General features: G+C 43.9%; 1 protein-coding gene across 1 annotated transcript in view; it reads left to right on the top strand.

Annotated features, from left to right (window-relative positions):
- DNAH11 (dynein axonemal heavy chain 11) overlaps positions 1-20890 on the top strand; it is a 4227155-nt gene that overhangs the window by 2735021 nt on the left and 1471244 nt on the right. Inside the window, exon 53 of the mRNA XM_069648254.1 lies at positions 7133-7256. Within this exon, the coding sequence (XP_069504355.1) occupies positions 7133-7256 (124 nt within the window). The remainder of the gene's footprint in view (positions 1-7132; positions 7257-20890) is intronic.

Below are 20890 nucleotides of genomic sequence, written 5' to 3'. Positions count from 1 at the left end.
GAGTTAGGGTAAAAGCAGACAGCATGAGGGAAGAACCCCCACTTATCAGTGGGGGCCTACAAGAATGGGGATCATGTTTCCACCAGGGAAAGTAGAGAGACTGATTCTCAAATGCTACACTTGTGAAAATAATGACCACATTACCTGTGCCTGTAAAGTGGAAACAAAGGTAGAAACCATTGACATGAGATACTGCTATCCTATCACCTACACCAGAGGAATGGTGGAGGAACCTGAGGAGGATCCGACGTAACACCTTGAGGTTTTGGCACATAGACAAGTGGCCAAAGATGTCTATGCTGCCGGAATATCTAGATGGGCATGTTAGGAGAGCATCTCTATACTTGAGAAGTCACCAAATGGCCATTCTGTTCCTGTAATCTGCATCCAAGAGGACCAGATAGATCACAACGTGGAAGTGGTTTTAGGAATGGACCTTACTTACCAGCATTGATTGACCAAACTTGGAGAAAAGTACAAGCCACCATACATGGTTCCCTTAAAGCCCTTTCAAGGCACAATTATCGAGGCAGTCCAGCTTGAGAAGGACGGCAAAATACCTGGTAATGTCCACAGGATTTTATGATAGAAACCCTAAATTGTATCCAATTTAGCACTCAACCTGGGGGTCAAAAGAGAATACTCCATGGGCGATTACCGCAATTGGAAGCAACATGGAAGGGAGGAGGTATGTGACAAAGTCATAAACTGTAGACTATGAGTTTGGTCCGGGTTGGGTGACATACTACGTGATGCAGACCTTGGAGGAGGAGGTTTCCTTTGACACTCACTATCTTGCTCCTCATTCTACTCCCTCTTCTCATATCACTGGATCTCATCTGGATGTTATAGTTACCTCTTCCATTTCTACATCTCCTGTGTCTTCTCTTCCGCTCTCTCAGACCAGCACCTCCTTTTGTTCTTGATTTCTCCTATTCTTCCCTCTCGCATTTTGCCTCCTGTAACTTCTTCTTATTTACGTTTTGATCTCTTCAAATTCAACGCTACACTTTTTATCTCCACTAGCACCTCTAAACTGGTGTCTCAAGCATCATGTTCTACTCTGACAGCAGATGAAGCTGCTATTGCTCTTTCTTCCTCACTTTAAACATCTCTCAACTCACTTTACCCCTCTTCGTTGTTTCACCCTTCACGTAAACCCCCCCAAATGTGGCTTTCTCCTCATCTTCGTGAAATGTGATGCGTTCATTTGCACTTATAAAGATGCTGGCTGAAACTGAAGACAGCAGGGAACTACAGTTGTTATGCATTTTACAATGTTCTTTATGATAATTGTCTTCATTCTGCTAAACAGTCTTATTTTTCTGATCTACTTCATTCACAGTCCTCTAGTCCTAAAAGGCTTTTCCAAATTCTATCCCGTCTGCTCTCATTTCCTATCCCGGATCCTTCAACTAATTCTACTCTTACTGCTACAGATCTTGCGCTCTATTTTACCTCTAAAGTCTCTTCCTTTCAATCAGTTATTCAATCTTGTCACACTCAGGTCTGTTCTTTAACCTCTGCTCCTCTGTTATCTCCTAAAGAAATGTTCACTGGATTTGTTACCATCACTAATGAATACACTCTCTGTTTCCTTGCCCAGTGCTCACCCTACTTCCTCCCCACTCGATCCTATACCATCTGTGCTCATGCCTAAAATCTAACCTTTACTTATTCCTAATCTTCCAATTTTATTTAATTCTTGTTGATCTACTTCTGTTTTTCTTTCTTCATTTAAGCATGCTACTATTATCCTGATCTTGAAAAAGCCTTCTGCTGATGTATCTTCTGCTTCCAATTTCCGTCCCATCTCACTCTTACCATATCGTTCTAAAATTCTCAAACCCATAATTTACACTCAAGTTTACACCTTTATCTCTCGTAATTCCATCCTTCCATGTTTTCAATCTGGATTTCGCCCAGGGTACTCTACCAAGACTGCTCTTCTTTCTGTTCTGGACTCTCTGCATTCTGCATGTCATGCTAAAGAGTTTTCAATCCTAATACTTCTGGATCTTTCTGCTGCGTTTGATACTGTTGATCACACACTCTTACTGTCCGCTCTTTATTCTTTTGGCTTTTCTGGTTCTACCTTAGCTTGGTTTGAATCATATCTATCACAGAGAAACTTTTCGGTTTCCTGGTTGGGACTTCTTCGGAAACATATTCACTTACTTATGGTGTTCCTCTAGGTTCAGTCCTTTCCTTTTATTTTCTTACTTTATACTTCTTTGTTGGCTGTGGTTATTTCTTCTTTTGTGTTCTCGCATCACTTCTACGCTGATGAGACACAGCTCTTTCCTTCATTTCCACACGTTACTGATTACATACACCATAAACTTAGAACCTGTCATCTAGCCATCCAATCATGGATGTCAGATCATTTTTAGTACTTAATGCTGCAAAAACTGAGGTTATCTTTTTTCCTTCCTCTACTATTTCTTCTTCCCATCACTTCTCTTCAAAAAATGTCCTCCATGCCAGTTACCTATCTCTTCTGTGGCTCGTAACCTAAGTCTCTATCTTGTTTCAGATCTCTCTTTCGGTCATCATATTTCTTTATCTGCTCGTTCTTGTCGATTTCATTTTTATAATATTCGAAAAGCCGTCCTTTCATGACTTTAAAGACATGCAGTTGCTGGTTTCTGCTTTAATCTTTTCACAGCTCTGCTATTCTTCTTCTGCACTCTCTGCACTTCCCATATCTTGTTTAGCTCTGTTGAAATCTGTATTTAATGCTTCTGTTTGTGTTCTCTGTCTGCTTGCTCTTCGTGATTCCATTTCTTATTCCTTATCTAAACTTGGATGGCTCTCTTTTTATCACTGTTTAAAAAAGAAAATGTTTGTTTACTTTCAAAGCTCCCCGTGGACTTGCTCCTCCATATCTTTCTTCTCTTGTGACATTCTACCTTCCCTCTCGCTCACTTTGTTCTGCTTCTCATCATCTGCTTATAGTTCCCCGCCCCACTTGTGCTCAAGCTCGTTTTTGATCTTTTTCTCTCTTAGCACCCTTAAACTGGAATACACTCCCACTCTCTCTCTGTTTTATCACTGTTTATTCATTCTTTCAGGTCTCTCTAAGATCCTACCTTCTTTCGTCTGGTTAAAGAGGGTTACTGCAATCGCAGAAATATTCTGTGTTTTGAAATGTTAATTCACTATTTGTACTGTGCTTGTTCTTATGTTCAGAACTTTGGTGTAAAGCGCTATATACAACCAAATAAAATACAAAAAAATACAAAATGGGCCTCATTACAACTCTGGCGGTAGTCGTGCCCTTATTAAGGGCTTATTGCCGCCGTAGTTACATATTTCCCGGCACCCGTGAATGGGCAACAACCGGGTCATGCCGAGCTCCGCGGACCCGGTAATTGCCCATTTTTGGGGCTGAATGGGGATGGGCACATTGGATGCACCGGCACATTCAGAGTTGTGCCGGTGCATCCGATGTGCTCTGCTCGCGGGTGTCATTACACCCACCAGGAAAAACCTGGTGGGTGTGTTGGGGAGAAGTTGGACACCCACCCGGGCTACTGGGTGTCCGAGCCATGGGAGACCCCAACACCTCCCATTTTGCCCAAAGGAATGCAGCAGAGACCCCAGCAGGCAGCTACATGTTCCAAACTGTGTTTATTTCTGGGCAGCAGAAAAAAGAAAAACACACAGAGAACTTTGTGCACAGCGAAAGTCCAGGCACCGTCTTCCCGGGGCTGGCTTGCAAGCCAGCTTTGTAACACACTGCAGGCTGACGTTACAGAATTGGATCAGCTCCCAGAAACCTATCTCATCCTGCTATTGGCTGCTAAGTTATAGGTTACCTATGTAGCCCTTATAGGGAGCCTGATAATTAGACATTGAACATTTGCGTCAGTGGGTTGGTTTAGCTGCGCCACCCCCCATCATCTGACTCTGAAATTGTTGCAGTATCAATCTGTTCCCATCTCTTTTAGCTGGAACAGGCTTTTTCTCCCCTGGGCTCTGTGTTCATTGGCCAGAGCTGAGCCATTCTTGTTACAATTATGTTTCAAATGGTGTGTGGGTCTTGTGAAAATGTCTTTTGTTCCCATAGAAAAAACACTGGGCTCTGGATGTTCTACTGTGGCTTACTCGTATTTGTGGAGATTTAAAAAATGTTTGTCTGCCAGGGTTCACTGTCGTTCAAAGAAAGCAATCTTATCTCACTCTGCGACCTTGGCTGCTCCTGGGTTTGCGAGGTGTATTGCTGAAGGCAGCGCGAATCCCCACTGCGGCTGGTGTTCAGTGAGAGAAATGAACTTGGCTGTAATTTTCCTGAAACATGGCTTTACACTGTGCAATTAGATCATGTTAATTCCTATAGGCATCTGCAGCCTTTAAACAGCGGTTCTTGTGTTTTGTAGATTATGGTATTGCTGCATTGATTCTAATGTAGCATGGAAGTTGCAATGTTGGTGGAGTGGGTGTTTTCCAGCATATTTGTCAACCATGGGTGTGCTGGGGCCTGGTTCAAATGATAAGTGCGCTGCTTATTCTTCCTGCTGTTCTTCTGGATATGCGCCTGGGGTGAGGGGGCATGGGTTTGATCTCGATTTTCCCTCTTCAGGTGAAACGGCACCCGTGAGCAGAGCACGTAGTATGGCGGTCCGGGAACTACAGTACTGCCATGCTTACTGGTACCGTTGTTCCCAGACCGCCATAGTTGTAATGAGGCCCAATATCTCCGTGAGCACCCATGTACCACATTTCACCTTCAGCCTTCTGTGCAGGACTAGTTCTACAGATTGGAAACCTCTGTTGCTTGCAGATCCACCACTATGAACAGCCATTAACCCATCAGCGCTGCTCGCAGAAAGAACCATGGACCACATGGACACCCACTTGCTGGGTTCTGCACAGACTAGAATGTAGTTAATCTTGCCTTTGCAAAATTCAGAGTAGAAGTGGCTATTGCACATATGGAGGCATGAGCTTGAACCGTTATCCAAATAATTCTTAATGGCAGCTCCGGTTTTGTAACCTTGACAAGCAGAACCACAGTGTGGTCCATGTGCCAAAACATGTCAACTTGTGTATTTGTTGTTTGAACAGGCAATACTAAATTGAAGGACATGCTCTCCCCACCCACATAGTTGATAGCAGTCACACAGTTGTGCGGCCTCATGGCTCTTTAGAAGTGCAGTGCAGCAAATGGAGATCATGGGTGAGACGTAGTGCAGAAGTGTAGTGGTACAGTCAGAAAGTGAAGGAGAAGAAAGAGGATGGAGCAGAGATGGAGGGGAGGAAAAAGAATCAAAAGGCAGAGGAGGTAGAGAGACAAGATAGTGAAAAGGAGAAGGTTGCGAGAGGCAAAGAGGAGGAGGGACCTTGAAGAGCAAGAGAAGAGAAAGGGAAGAGCAGAGATGGAGGACAGGATGACAGTGTAGTGGAACAGAAAGTAGGCATAGAGGGGAAGGAAACTAGAAGAATAGAGGACGCAAATGGGATGAAGGGTGAGAGTGAGGAAAATGAGGTAAAGAGGAGAAAGAGAAAAAACAACACGGAGAAGGGTAGGGTGACGCAAGGGTCTGGGGAAAAGGGGGAGGGGAAGAGAGAAAGGAGGTGATATGTCAGAGAAGAAAGGAAGAGAGACTAGAAAGGAAGAGAAGAGGCAGGAAGGAGGAAAAAGAGAGGTGGAACAATGAATGGGGAGATGTCCCCAGAACTTCAGTATTTGGAAAGATCATCCATTAGTGGGAAGGTCTATGGCTGCATCCACAAATGTTAAAGGCCCACAAGTTCAGATTACTTCCACCAGGAACGAAGCCTGAACATGGTCTGCAATTCACCATTGACTGAAACATGCTGAGACAATCTTTTATTTTTAAATGAATGCACTGAATGCACCATTATGAATAGAACCCATACATGTAGCATCGCGAGATATCGCCGTCACCAGATGCGCCGACGTGTATGAAGGGCTATGTGACCCATATTGTGGTGCGTGCGCATCACGCGCAAATAAAGTTAGTTCCTGTTCAACATCCCTGGTGTCCAGGTGTCTCTCCCGCACCGAGCAAAGACATCACAATACTATTCCTTTCTAACATTACATGTAATGTATATATTGATCACATGTTTTTCGTATCACGCACGTGTCTGCTAGTATGTAGCAGAAGAAAGAGCAAGGCGAGCATATTGGCCGACCAGATAAGAGCATCAATGTAAAATAAAACTATACCGTTTGTCGCCACACATAGGACCTCATTACAGGTCCAGCGGTAATCGTGCTGGTAAAATCAGCAGGTAGCCAGCGCCTGACCCATAATTAATTACCGGCACCTGACTTCCCGGTGCCACCGTGTTATTCCAAGTCCAGTGGCCGGGAAGTCAGGCGCCAGCAATGTTTTTAGTCCCCATTCCCATGGGAATTCCCATTAACAACGGTGCCGGTGCTGCCGTGAGAATTCTGCAAGCATGTACCATTCCGCCCAGCAGGTCAGACCCTTGCAGGTGGCCCAGCACCCACAAGCAGAGTTGTACTGTGCCGGTCCAGAAACAACAGTGCCGATAGGCTTACCGGCACTGTTGTTTCTGGACCGTCACAGTTGTACGAGGCCCAACAGTTTGGATTCAATATGTGACTGTAACAGTGTTTTAATTTTGGTTTATTCAGCATAACTTCTGGAAATGATATCCATGCATTTATTAAACGTCATTTCTTCACCTGCATCATTGTTATACAGTCGTTAAGGCGGTTTATGCCATGTGCAGTTTCAGACTGTTTCATAAACCGAGCAAATTATCATTTATAGTCACAGCATTGACAAATGTGGGTGTTCCTCTTGCAAGTAAAACAGATATATTTCAAATGTGTGTAAACAAAACACGGATCTGGCTTTGTCTTGCTGCGCTCAGTTGTCAACGCTGGCTGCAGCCTCTGTTTCTGCTGCATGCCTAACTGTGAATTGATTAGCAAATGGCGTTAAGCAGCTTGGCCATGTTGTCAAATGTTAAATACTTGTTCTGCTCATTAAATGAATGTTATTGTTTTCATGAATGCCTAATGGATATGCGTAGACAGATATACACGTCATGCCAATGTACAAGAAAGTCTTACAGAGCGGTGCAAACGTTTTAGCAAAGCGTACATGATAGTTCTTTTTACTTGCAGGCGGATCTTGCCAACTTGTACATCAAGACAGGCGCCAAGAACATGCCCACGGTGTTTTTGTTAACAGATGCCCAGGTTCCAGACGAACACTTCCTTGTGCTGATTAATGACTTATTGGCATCAGGTAATTAGAGCAACACATTTCTTGAACGATCTTCCCTCGGTGACAAATTATCAGCGGTTACTGTGAACTTTAAAAGGAGATGATTTGTCTTGGAGGATTTTGCTTGCGAAAATTGTTGGGATAAGCGTGAAAAACCATTCATCTCCCTGTGCACGCAGCTGATGAACGTGCAGTTCTGCTGACCTTTAAGAGAAACCTAGAAGCACCGTCACTCATGGTTTAGTCCAGATGGATTTATTGGATCAGAAGAGAAAATGGCTCTGCTGTTGGGATTTCCCATGCAGGATGCATTTAATGTTGATTTATATGTCATCACCCACATTGCGAGATTGCTTTGTGGCACCCAATGTACTGTGCACGAATAGAAAAGTGTGCAATCTAAATGTTTAATCCTGGTCTTGCACGATGTCTCAGAAAAAGCGCTAGGCGTTTTCCTCTTCTTTGGATGCTGCTACAGGTCTCTGTTACTTTCTTGTAGGTAATGTGAGACAGGACGAGACACTAGAGAGGCAGGTGGCTAGGGGGCCCAGAGTTTTTGCCTAGAAAGAGATAGCTGCTGAGAATGTTCAAATGGCTTGTTCTGTAGTGTCAGGGCCTCATCACAAGTCGCGAGGAGCGGTCAAATGTGGCAGTAATGCTATTCCCGCCACATTTACTGCTCCGACCAATCTTGAGTTGGGCGGAAAGAGGAGTTTTACCTCCAGCTTTTTGCTGCAGGTAAAAATCTCCACTCTCCACCTGTTTTTTGCTGCTATTAGCGTGGGACTATTTGCATCGGCACTAATAGCGGTGAGAAACCCACTTCGGGTCCGATGGACCCAATGGGAAATGGGGATTTACTGCCTTACCACTACTGGTGATCCAGCACAAATTGCGCAGGACCAAGTAGCGGTAACACTAATAGTGCGGAGTGCTATCCCGGTGCAATTACCGCTGGAATACCGCCCAACCTGTGATGAGGCCGTAAGGGACACCCTACCCCAATGGAGGTCATCTTTGTGGTTAGATCACAACGACTTGCCTATGTTAATTCTCTTAGGGTCATTTCGAACCTTACTAAGGCTATACACGCATTTAGCCTGCTGTATTGACCCTCTTTTTTGACCAATTCGGCATGTACTGCAAAGTTTACCATTCTTGGGGACTTGTAAGAGGACAATAACAGTCATTAGCATGTTTGCAGTCATGGGATAGGCATTTTCCAGACACCCTCTGGCCACAAAATAACAACAGCTGGCAAATGGTGTTAGTACCTAGGTATACTATGTTGGCGCCTGTCAAATGTCCATCTAATACTTATACAAGTGGCACAATTGTTGTCTTTGCAAATGCTTCTTTGGAAAAAAGGAATGCAGTGGAGGAAAACAATACAAGGACACACATGTTGCTTATTATTCAAGTGGCTAAAGGCATACTTTATTATATCCAGGGGTCGAAGTGTACGAACAGAAGGAGTGGAACTATGTTCCCTGCTGGCCTGCACCCACTCCCCACAAACCCCATCACCACGGCCCCTCCCACACACAATACAAACCCCAAACACATTCACCTGCTTTTTAAGGGAACGTTCAGTGAAGTGCACTGAAAGTGCAAGTTTCAACTTCTTCCTACACTTTTATTTTAAATCTAAACCATTCCGGAACGGTTTCTTTTTAAAATAAAATTATAGGAACCGTAAAACTTAATTTAAAAAAGTAGAGGAGCACCGCTCCCGACCGCTCCCTCTCACTTCGACCACTGATTATATCAGAAGCTGGTGTGCAGCTGCAATGAAGCCATTGCCTTTCAGAACAGTGCTTAAACATTACTTTGCCATCCACTTAAACGAACAGAGCTAGCTCAAAGAGATACAGGAGGCTTAGGGGAGTGTTTTGGGTGGAGAAAGCAAACAGTTTGCCAGAATAGCCATAGGCACTAGCACGGTCATGGGTGACCAATGAGCATGTAAAAAGCCAAACAGTACCCAGAGGCTGTGTGTCCCTCCTCGCATCCTATCAGTCGCCTATCTTGACTTCTCATGCCAATCGTTTCAGCTTGCAAGCAGTATATACAGGGACACCTAACAGCTAAAACTAAAAAGGCACACCAAAGCATATTGGCATGAGTTCATTGCTGTGTACCTGCTTCAGCTCATTCGGGACGTTTTGCAGCATCTCCCCCACAAAGGGTTGTTTGTGGGGGACCTCTTAGGTGATGTTGTCAGTTTGTTTGTTTTTATTTTTGTCATAGTTATTGACTTTTTATGTGGAGCGCCTTGAAACTAAATTTGTGTTGTTACTGTGCACTTAATAAATGGTTAATCGATATCTATATATGTATCTATCTTTCTATATGCCAGCTATTTATATACACCACTGATCAGGCTAGGTGTTTTTGGATGAAGCAGTTTTCCCCCAAACTCCTATCACTGAATGATCTCCCTGTCTACAACAACTGTTCGCCATTTTTAATCAAGTCCCAAAGCATTTTCTATTGATTCTTCAATGCCACAAAACCTGCTATTTATTTCCTTCCAAAAATAGACAATGTGCATGGGTTGTACTTCACTTCAGGTCCTCTATAAGGTGCCATCTACAATAGAATCTGGATTCATTTCATACTGAGGAAATATAAAGATCCAAGGTGTCAGGGGGGTGGGGATTATGTTTCTATGAGAAGACCTGGAAATCTAACCTGTTTACGAGACCATACACCCCTGTTTAGATCTAACATTCACATGGTGCCTTCTATTAACAGGATGCAGTAACTGCAGCCAAGGTTGAGAAGGCCAGCCCTAGGCTGGATTATGCAAATTAACTTCTATATGCACAGAGCCTCAATTTAAGAGGATTCCCTCCTCAATATGTTGGTCCCAGCAGGACTCAGGAACCTCCAGGAATCCCAAACTGTGGCCTCTGCTCCCAAGGAAGATGTGGTCAACAGCCCACCCTATGCCCATATTCCCTTCCAGCTTGCCCATCTATAGAACCTTGCTGGTCATGGCCTTTAGGGGAGTTAGTAGGAGGGCTTTGCATGCTGCATTTTCTTTGACATGGTTGTTGGTCAGGAAATTCTTTTGATATGCTTAACATAAATGAGGAAATCCACCCAAAAATGTGATGTTATTTTGCTCGCTTTTTGGGGAGCTTTTTTAAAACGTGGCAAATTCGGATTTCTGACATGCAACCCTGCAAAAGGTTTGTTGGGGGCCTAGGGCATTAAGTACGTATAAAGGCTTTGCCATCTGTGTTTTCTTGGGCATGGTTCTACAAGCCTTGACCCATAATGACACTGTGGAAGAGTCAGTCTGACCACTGCTGAGCCATGGACAGGCTTTGTGTCCTTACACACTTTGCACACAAGCATAAGCCTAGGGATTTGCTCAATGCAAATTTGTAATACATGACACAAGCTAGAAAACCCCCAAAACAATTCAAAGTTGTTTTTGCTTGCTTTTCAGGGGTCTTTTTTTAAAACTTGGCAAATTCGGATTTCTAACATGCAATCTCTCTGGAATGTTTGTTGGGGGACTAGGGAAGTAAGTAAGTAGAAGGTTTTGACAACTGTGTTTTTTTGGGCATGGCTTCAACGTGCCTTGGCTCACCATGAGATGAGTACATTCCAGATGTACCCCCTAGTGCCACGAACACCTCTCTCCAGCTGTCTCTCCTTTTGGTGCTGAGCCCCATAGGATTCAGTTGAGTACCACCATACATTCGGTTCAATTGTACACATAGCTCCTCTATCGTTTGCTTCTCATGCCTTCCTGTGCCACTTATCTATCTTCCACCATCATTCCATCTATCTACCCAACTTTGCTTCTCCCTACCACTAAAGCATGTTCCATCATACACATCCTTTGCCTCTTTGCCAGGCAAAGTGCTTTGAGGCCATAATCCATGGTAGGAGACGCTATACAAATGCAAGATTAAACAATGGAACACTGAGAGAGGCACTACATGACACCTGTCAGCTTGCCATTTGCTCATCCCTGACTCTCTCATTACCTTTTTTTTAATTTACTTGATTATAACCAGTAAAAAGAAATTGTTTTTTACAAGAAACAGTATACGGCTAGAGAGATATGTCGAAGATGGTTGTGAAGTCTCTGTGGATCAACCTGAAATAGGTAAGATTTCGGTCTCTGTGACCTTTTTCAGAGCTGCATCGAGCATCTTGACTGTGACTAGTGCCCATTTCGTCTTTTCTCCTGCTACCAGTCGGCACCATGATATATGTTCTTCTGTCAGTGCGGAGTTATAGAATAAAGGTAGTAAAAAGGCTTCACGCAAATAGTTTGTTTTGGAACAATTCAGGAGCAAATGCCTTGTCGTTTCTACCATTTCGGTGTTCAAACATAGTCTGCAGGATTTCGATGTTGTTCGGGTATGGATGGCCCGGACTTCTTGTTTTGGCATCAGATTTAGTCTTATTCTCATAAAGAGTTTCTGAAAGTTCTTGTTTGGGAATTTAATACAATAATTCAACGGAAGGTTCAACTTGTTAGTAGTAGGTGGTAAATGACACAGTAGTTTGTTTGCAGTTGCCATGTGACACGTTTTAATCCAATCTTCTTGTGCCACTTAGGTTTTGATTTTTTCAGGATTTTGTATTGGGTCCTCTTCGGTGCAGGCCAGGTCTTTGAGTTTCAGCATGAGTTTCTGTTCCCAAGAATTCAGGGCTTTACAGCGCCTAAGGCGGAGTTCCTCCTGCATCATTTTGTAGATGGGAAGGTTTTCTGGCATTAAGATTTTCCTCAGTGTTCTCATTTGGCTTTGTTCTATTGAGGCCGCCAGTGGGAGCAAACCAAGTTCATGTCTAACAGCTGATATTGACGTAGATTTAGGAAGTCCCAAAACCGCTTTCCAGAGGTAACCCTCAAGTTTGAGCCATATTGAATCTTGTATGTTCAGAGCCACGTCCATTCCATAGGTTAACGATGGAACCACCTTTTGTCTATAGAACTACATCGCAGGTAAAAGGGAAAATGTTCCGTATTTGCGATCTACTAGCCTTGTTTGTGTGGGCAGCATTTTTGCTATAGTCCAGAGGGCTAGGTACATTGATTTCCCAGATCTAGATTCATCAATCATTATGCCCAAGTATTTTATGCTTGTGACTATCTCGATCTTTGTGTTGTTCAAGAACCAAGTGCCATTCCCTCTACCTTTCGAGCGCTTGTTGTCCAGGATCAAGATTGTGGATTTCTCTGTGTTTATTTCCAGGTCGTTTGACGTTATGTATTTAGCCAGATTTGTTAATTGGCGCTGAAGACCTCTTTGTGTTTGGTCCATCCGAATCACGTCGTCCGCGTAAAGCAATCATGATATTGGAGTGTTTCCTACTTTGGGTGGAAATGCTCTGATCGATGATTGAGTGTACTGAAAATCTCCCAGGAAATTGATGAAGAGGGACGGGGCTAAGGGGGAGCCTTGTTTGACTCCCCGTTCAGACTTAAACTGTTCGGATAGCATGCCTTGTCTGTTTAGACGAACTCGGATAGTTGTATCTGTATGTAAGGTGAATATTGGCTCTAAGATTTCCGTTGGACAATTCCAGTTGGTCAGTTTGGACCATAGTCTTTGTCGACTGATTTTGTCGAAAGCTTGCGATAGGTCAATAAACGCTAAGAAGACTTTCGGCACACCATTTTTTATGTTCTCTTTAATAATGTTCAAAATATCCTGATGTTAATACTGGTGCTGGTGCTCTTTAGGAAACCCGTTTGTAGGTGGTCTGATAATGGCGAGTTTCTTGCCCATTTTTGGAATCTGGAAAGGAGTAGAGTTGCAAAAAATGTTCCCATGAGGTCTAACAGGGCTATTGGACGATAATTTGCCGGATTATCTCTGTTTCCTTTTTAAAAAATTTGAACGATCACTGCCTCTGTCTATGTTGAAGGAATTTGTTTGGTGGTTTTGCATTGTTCAAAGATTTTGGTTATCAGGGAAGACCATTCAACTGGATGCTGCTTCAGGTCTATGTTGGTTAGGCCGACTGGCCCAGGCACCCTGGAGGATTTCAGTTTTGAGATTGCTCAAATAACGTCTTCCTGGTCTGCTAGATTTACCCATGATGTTTCATTAGGGAGACTGGCGATGTTTGGTGAGGAGAGAATAGGGGCAAATTGTGCAGAGAAAAAGGATATCCAAGTTGTTTCAGATATGGAGTTTATAAGTTGGTTATCAGTATTCTGGTCTTTGTTTTTTATTAAAGCCCAAAATTCTCTTACACTCTTTGAAGTTAAGGTTTTCAACATTTGTTCTGCGTCTTTTTGGTAGGTTGCTGCCTTCCGTTGTCTTAGCCAAGATCTGTACCCTCTTGTAGCAGAGCTCAGCATGTTCCTATGGTTGTCATCATCATTTCATCTACATAAGCACCTTAGTTTTCTCAGCTGTCTTCTTTTCTGGACTAGCAGTTTGTCATATTCATGGAGTCCAGCTTTCGTTGAGCCATTGAAGTTCTTTTGTTTTAACTTGTGTGGTAGGAGGAGAGGGAGATAGTTCGGCCTTCCAGGACCGCTGCTGGTATTTCTCAGTTCTTTTTTGTACGTCTCAGTTATTTCTCTTATGTTTGTTGCTGTTAGTTGAACCCGCTTTTGGTTGGTTGACAATTCCACGTTAGCTGTGTAAATTGGTTTCTGGACGTTGGTGGATTCGAAGACCATTGCTAACAGGTTGTGATCACTTTCTTTCGTTTTGTAAACCTGAAAAGAGTTTACAAATGCTAGTAGAGTGTGGGATATAAAGATGTAATCGAGCGTAGCTGTTGCATACGCTCGCTCCCATGTAGGAAAGGTAGGCAGCTGGCCCCGCACGGTTGCCACGTTGTGGAAGTTTCTGACATCCATCAGGTTTGACCAGAGATCTCCTCTTACGAAGGCTGCTGTATTGGGTGTGGGGCGAGAAGGTAAGTTGCACTTAGAGTTGAAATTGCCACAGATGACAATATGGTACGTACACAAGTCCGCTGTGAACTTGTCTAATAAGTTTGTCACTGTATCGCAGAATTCCTTATTGCTAACTCTCTGAGGGTTCCAATAAATGTTTATAATGGCGAGGTTTAGCTCCCGATTACCCTTTGCAGTTTCCTTTGGGTGGGTCCACTCCGTCTGGAGAGCCAGGACGCCGTAGGTTTCTGCCACCTTTGTTTTTATGGTAATTCCAGAGCAAATACGAATTGATGTTAAAAGGCCTGACGAAGGTCTGCCTAATATGCCCTTCATCACTGTTGATATTTCAGTGTCGTACCCGTCAAGGACCGGTTTTAACCTCAACCAAGTCTCTTGGAGGCATATTATATCAAATTGTGCTAGGTCTTGGGTCTCAGAGTTTAGCAGGTGGTCGTGTCCCCTCGTGTTCCAAGAACACATTGTGATAGTTTGGAGGGCATTGTCAGTGGACAGTTCGAGTACTTGGTCAGTCGGCCGAAGGTCCTTGTCGCTTCGTTGCTAGTTTTGAGGATTGGGGTTCAAAACTTTTTTTAGCCAGGTCCATGGGCCTGCCGGGGCTTGTCTCTGGCTTTGGTCCTGTATTTCTCTGTATTTAGAAGGAGACTCATCTGCGTGATTTCTATCCGATCTAAGACTCCTTTTATTCCAGTTGTTACCATCTACAGTTCTGGAATAGTAAGCTCTTTCCTGGCGTACATACGGAGTTGTTGAGGCCTCTCACGCTGTCGGTCGCCCATTTCTATGAGGTTGTCTCGTCCTTTGTTTTTGTGTTGGTCTAATGTTTTTTTCTTATGGTGTTTGCTTGGCACGTCCTTCTTTATTATTATCGATGCCTATAAGAAGATTGTATTTCTAAGAGGCCGAAGCCCATTTGTTTCAATACTGCGTATGTGTCTTTGGTTGGCTCGTGCCGCGATAGATTCTTCACGTGTAAGTATGCTTTGGCCTTTTTTTGTCTATGATAAGGCTCGATTAAGACGAAGTCTGTAGTAGATAGGTAATTCAGACTAGGTACTTTTGCAAGGATATTTTAGACTGTTTTCCTATTTAGGATCAGAACGTTTTTTCCTACTTCCAGTTGCTCCATTTTAAAGATGCGGTTTTGACTTGGACTGTGGTCGTGTGATGATGGGAGATTCAGTCGCTTTTTATATTTCTGGTTTGTTCGGACCGGTGTTCGGGTGCATTCTTTGTTAATTGGTGGAGGGTTGTTTTCACAAGAGTTCAGCTTTTTTGCACCTGTGGTTTGTTTTTTGTCAAGCACTTCGTTGGCTGAGAGCTCCTTCAATGAATTTTCTGAAATCGACCTGGCTGGGCTTAGCACGGCCAGTGTCGCTTTTATAGGTCCAATTGAAGGAGGAAGTGAAGGAACATTATTTGGTGCTGAAGCTGGCAGTCGATTCAAAGTGGGAGACAATTCAGTAACTTCCTCCTGATGCAAATGTAGTGTTCATTTCATTAATGATGAGTTTACCAACGAGTCTGAGGTAGATTATTGTTTGGTCCGCCTGCTTTGGTTCGTTATTGGGCGTGTTCGGTATCTCTGCTAGAGGCACAACTGGTTTAGGTTGTTTGGTCGGACCCGGTTTGATGCAGTTGAATATTGCTGCCGGTTTAGGTAGGTCTTTCTCTTTTTTCTTCCTCTCGTTGGTGATTCGAGGTAAACTTTTTTTACTAAGTCGAGCCGAGTTTCCAATGGGCTCATGATCTTTAGGGTCACAGAGCACTTTAGCTGGCTCGAGTACAGGAATCGTTTGTGTTTCTCGATTCTTTTTTCCAATGAGGGGTTTCTCAGCTGTTGAGTGAGTTGTGAAGTGCAAGATCGGATGAGGTAATAGACAGACTTGTGTTGAAGATCGTAATCTTAACTGGTCTTCTAGGTGGGCAATTCTTAGTTCCCATAGCCGTTCTCGCTCTGTGTTTTTTTTGATCAAGTGCGGTGATAAAACCTTCCAGAAAGATCACCTTTGAGTTTGCTGTGGCTGATAGCACAAGCAAGTCTTTCATTGAATCATTTATTGATTCGTACAGTTTTACAAACGGAGACAATCCCACCGTAATTGCTGACATAATTGTTAACAGGTCGGGGTTCTTTCCTGTTGTCTCTTTGCGTTGGTTGTTGGAGGATTCATTAAGACTTCTGTTTCTTATAGGGGTAGAGGTGTTTCTGGGATTGTCTTTTTGTTTTGGTGAAGACAGTACATCCTGGTCAATTGTATTCGTTTTTTGACTTTTCGGTAGCAACAGGGAGCATGGGGCGGTTAGACTGGGGTTGTTTCTCTGTGGTGTTTCGTCTGGTTTGTTAGTACCTGGTAGATTCCATGTGTCTAATTCCAGGCCACTGTTCCCTGGTGGCTGTGTGATGTCCATTTCGGCAGAAGCTGGAAATGAAGCTGGGACCGCCACTGATGGAGGCTGATTTGGGTGGTTGAATCGAGGATGGTGATCTTCACACAGTGCATTTACCGTCTTTGTTGAGAAAGGGTGTGAGATCTCTAGAAGTAGGTTGACGGGGATGATTTCCGATGTTTTCCTTTGCTTGGGGGTAGAGGGAATTTATAAAACCGCGCCAGTAGTTCTGCGTCAGAGAGCTCTGCCTCTGACTCAAGTTTTCTCTTCATTTGCTTGGCGAAGAAGTCTTTCAGTGCATAGGACATTAAAGGTTTAGGGAGTGACACTTTCCCTGAATCCGTTTTCTTGGTAATCACCCGATGTTTCCTTTGGTGAAGGGCGGCGCTGGTGTGTTCACCTTGGTCGCGTGATTTCTTTTGATGCAGGGCTTTCATTTTCAGTATTGCCAAAGCAGTTTGTCTTTGGCGAGCATAGGGCTCACTTGGTGATCCTTTCAAGATGTCGGATGATATAGCCACTTCTGTGGGGTGTCCTGACTGCTCCCCGTAAGTGTTACAGCAGAGGGGTCTACCAACGCCTCTATTGCTGTAGTTCTTGAAAACAGGTGTGGCAGACGGGCAAAAAGGACATCCATATTGCCATCGCAGAAGTCTGGTTTTGAGGACTTTGGTTTTGGATGTAATTCCACTTGAATGGTGTTTTGGGTATTTGAAGACGTCACTTGCATGTTTTCTTGGTGCAAAGTTTGCACTGGTGGAAGGCCAGTGTCAAGGTCTTTATGTGCCTCTAGCACGGCGAGATCTGAAGGGGTTTTGACACTAGGTGATTTGTCCACGACCGGGCCGATGGGGTCAAGCCGGCGGCACCCTTCGACACCGTCAGTTATGATCCCACTCGCCACGGCGGAGGCGGGCCAGTCAGAGAGACTCATCACCAGGTAGTTTGCAGATGAAGACAGAGTTCCAGGAGGCGAGTTCAAGCCGGCCCTCGGGCCGCCCGCCGGGATACACCCAGTGACGTTAGCGGTAAGGTCAGAGCGGGTAATGGGGCGGTTTGAGGGGGTGGCCAGGCCAAAGACTTCATCAGTCAGGGCTCCCCCTTCAAGTTCATGGACGGGGAGCCCAGACCACCCATCGTCGCCACCAGAATTTGTCCGTGAACCCGCCGGCGAATGGACGTCCGAGGGGCTAGTGGCAGAGAGGAAGAGGATGAAGGTACAATCTCTCCCTTTCTTGACTTTTGGTGAGATCGAAAGTTACCTTTTTTGTTCAGCCACTCAAGACGAGTGTACTGGCTTCTCAGTACATGACCGAGAGATGTTGAAGGCTGAGCCAGTTGTGCTTGGTACACTATTTGCCGTGGGAGTAGAGATGTTTCCAGAGCCTCCGGGCTGGCCATAACAGCCGTGGACTGCTGTAGACTGCTCGCAACTCGGCGAGACAACTCTGCGTGCCGCTTCGTGTTGAGTGAGGGGTTTTAGCAGCTCCTCCCTCACAGTAACAGGCACTGTAGACAGACTGCAAGGACTACAGGGACTGCTGTAGACTGCTCGCAACTTACCTTTTTCTCATTCTCCCTTCCTTATGTGCCTATGCTGCACCTGAAGCCACCTCTGCTCAGTGCTTCTGGTCCTAAGCAAACTCCTAGTGGTGGTGGGGTGCTTTAACCCCTGTGATCCCAATTGTATTCTTTTTATTTTATGTACGGTGAAGACCCCTTTGTCCACGATCCCCTCATCTCTAAGCTCTTTTTATCCATTGTTCCACTCCCCCTTCCATCTGATTAATGGCATTGCCCGGCTTCCATGTTTGCGATGTAGAATGTGAAGAAAATTGACTCAATTAAGTTGCTAGTTTTCCCCATAGCCCACATTGTGGATTCAAGAACACTTCTAAAATAGCCAGGAAATGGGATCCGTAGGCATCAAATGGCTCACAGTTTTGTAGCAGTGGTTGAACAATAAAGGTCAAGCTCTTATGAGGGGAACGGGGTGTCAAAAGTACAGAGTAACACGTTAATACATTGAATGACAAAAGTTACATACTTAAAGGCATAGTTCATTTATTTTATATCTTGCTACAGGAAGGTAAACCATTCTGCACCGCTATGGTTAAAATAGTAATTAGTCCCTGCCTGGGATCAGTTATTATCTCTTAGCCATCAATTTTAGCATCCCCTGTTGGTTAATGGTTAGCATTGGGTTCCCTTGTAATTGGAATAATCACTCTAAAGGTAAAATTTGGCCCGGCAACAGCTAAATTTATCCTAGCACACCGAAGGGACAGTTATATATTAGAATACATGTGTGGAGATGTGAGATGAACAGAATTGTCAGTAGCTAAGCTGGATATGTTCCCGATGTTTCACCGTATGAATCCTCTGAATATTACTTTTAATTTTGACTGCTCATGCCGGAAAATGAATGTTCAAGTGTCTGGTCCCCAGAACTCAGGAAGTAAGTTAATTTAGGTTTCTCCAGAAGCACTATCAAACATCGCGCTGTGAAACACTTGTGTATGAGCGCGATAGAAATACAATATCAATTCAATTAAAAAACCACTGAGTACCTCACCGTCATTTATCATCTAGTGTTTTCGGTGACAGTTGTAAAGTCTTAAGCTCCATTTCGGGTAGGATGTTTCAGAGGTGGTGTTCCATGAGACCTGAGGTTCTGGTGGAATCGGGAAGCAGCTGCAGATGGATCTTTGAGCAGAAAAATCAGATTGAAAACAGAAATGATGAACGGTTTGGACTACAGTTAGGTGCAAATGTGTCCACCATGAGAAAGGCAAAGTCTTGGCGGCAAAATTTTGCAAGAAGACCCCACTGAAGACATTTTAGGGAAGGAGGGCATTCCACATAGCAAAGATATTTAGGGGTTGTGGCATCAGCATGTAAAAGGGAGAAGATGTGTGCTGTTACACTCTCCTGGGTGATAAGGTGATTTTGCCTGAACAATTTATGCTGCAGAGCCAACTTTGACGAATCACAGGAATCTTTCACTTCTCCCCAAGGGAGAGCCTTTCCCTATGAGGCTAGAGAGGTGATCCCACTTTGAAACACCCTTGCTACGGGTAGAGATAAGCAGGACCTCACTGACAGAGACTCCCCCTTTGGGGACAAAGACTTGCATTATTATGAGGAACTCACTAAGAAACATACCAGCAATATACCTCCAAAATTATCCAGTGAAGAGTGGTATGAAGAACATAAGAAAATATGTTATTGTCATCAAGAAACTCTGACTATTCCTTGGAAGGAAAAACTATATTGTAGTGAGCTGAGGAAAAAGTTCTGTGGGGGAATACTGAGCGTAGAACACAGAGAGAAAGGACTGTGGCATTATGCAGTCGAAGTCCCACGGCAAGAGAATAAAACAAAGAAGCAGAGACTAGGAAGAGAGAAAGGGAGAACCCGTGAGTTAAAAACTTGTACGCAGCTGTATGCTGAAGGAAAGCTGGACGCATAGAGTCTTATGCCAAAGAGAAACCAGAGTGACATTTTAGACATGAGGCATCAGGAATGGAAATATAGGAGGCATCCTCATCACGAGTGAGAGCTAAGTGTTGGCCTGACTTCAATCAAGCAGAGGTGGACCAGTGGGTCCTTGAATATCACTTCCTTTGATTCAACATGGAATGAACCAGCAAATGAGAGTCCAGGGAGATCGTATATAAAACCACAGGAATTAAGAGGGGCAACCAAGTCATGCTATGAACACGACAGGTAACGGGAAAGAGGGAGAACTGGAAGGGGAACTGAAGATTATTACTGGAGCGCTCATAGTTGTTCCAGTCGAGATAAGATATTGTCATTAAATAAAGAGAAAGAGAATCATTACTGGAATGCTCATACTCGTACCAGTCAATTAGAAGCCTTGACATGGAATGATAATTCTTACGGAAAGGTTTACACTCCAAGAAATGAAGGAGAAAACCCCGAGATGTTACAGAATTGGAAACACTGTGAAAGGGGAAACCCTGAGGAGCAGATTGAAACAGAGAATAAGAGCCAAGTCCAAAGTGAAACCGAAGACTGTCAAATAAAGACTGAGAACCCAAGAAGGCAAGGGAAATGTTGGATAACGTTACCCTATGAAAGGAAAAGGATAAATACAAAGAGAATAAGACGGAACAAAAGAATAGTCAAGTGAAGGAGAAGGTTCAAAACCTGAAACATCCATATCAGATGTGTGTGACTTAATAAAAGTAGTTACCAAGAACTACTTGAGAATACGTTAATGAATAGTTGGCAAAGAACCAGCTCACAGGAGAAGTTAGTCATTCTCCAGTTTTTTTGTTATTATAATAGTGGTAGGGTTAGGATAAGTTAGTTTGGACAGTGGACTTAT

Source organism: Ambystoma mexicanum, chromosome 2q, assembly GCF_040938575.1.
Source record: "Ambystoma mexicanum isolate Mex_15411 chromosome 2q, UKY_AmexF1_1, whole genome shotgun sequence".
Taxonomy (NCBI): Eukaryota; Metazoa; Chordata; class Amphibia; order Caudata; family Ambystomatidae; genus Ambystoma; species Ambystoma mexicanum.
This window is presented reverse-complemented; position numbering and strand designations above follow the sequence as displayed.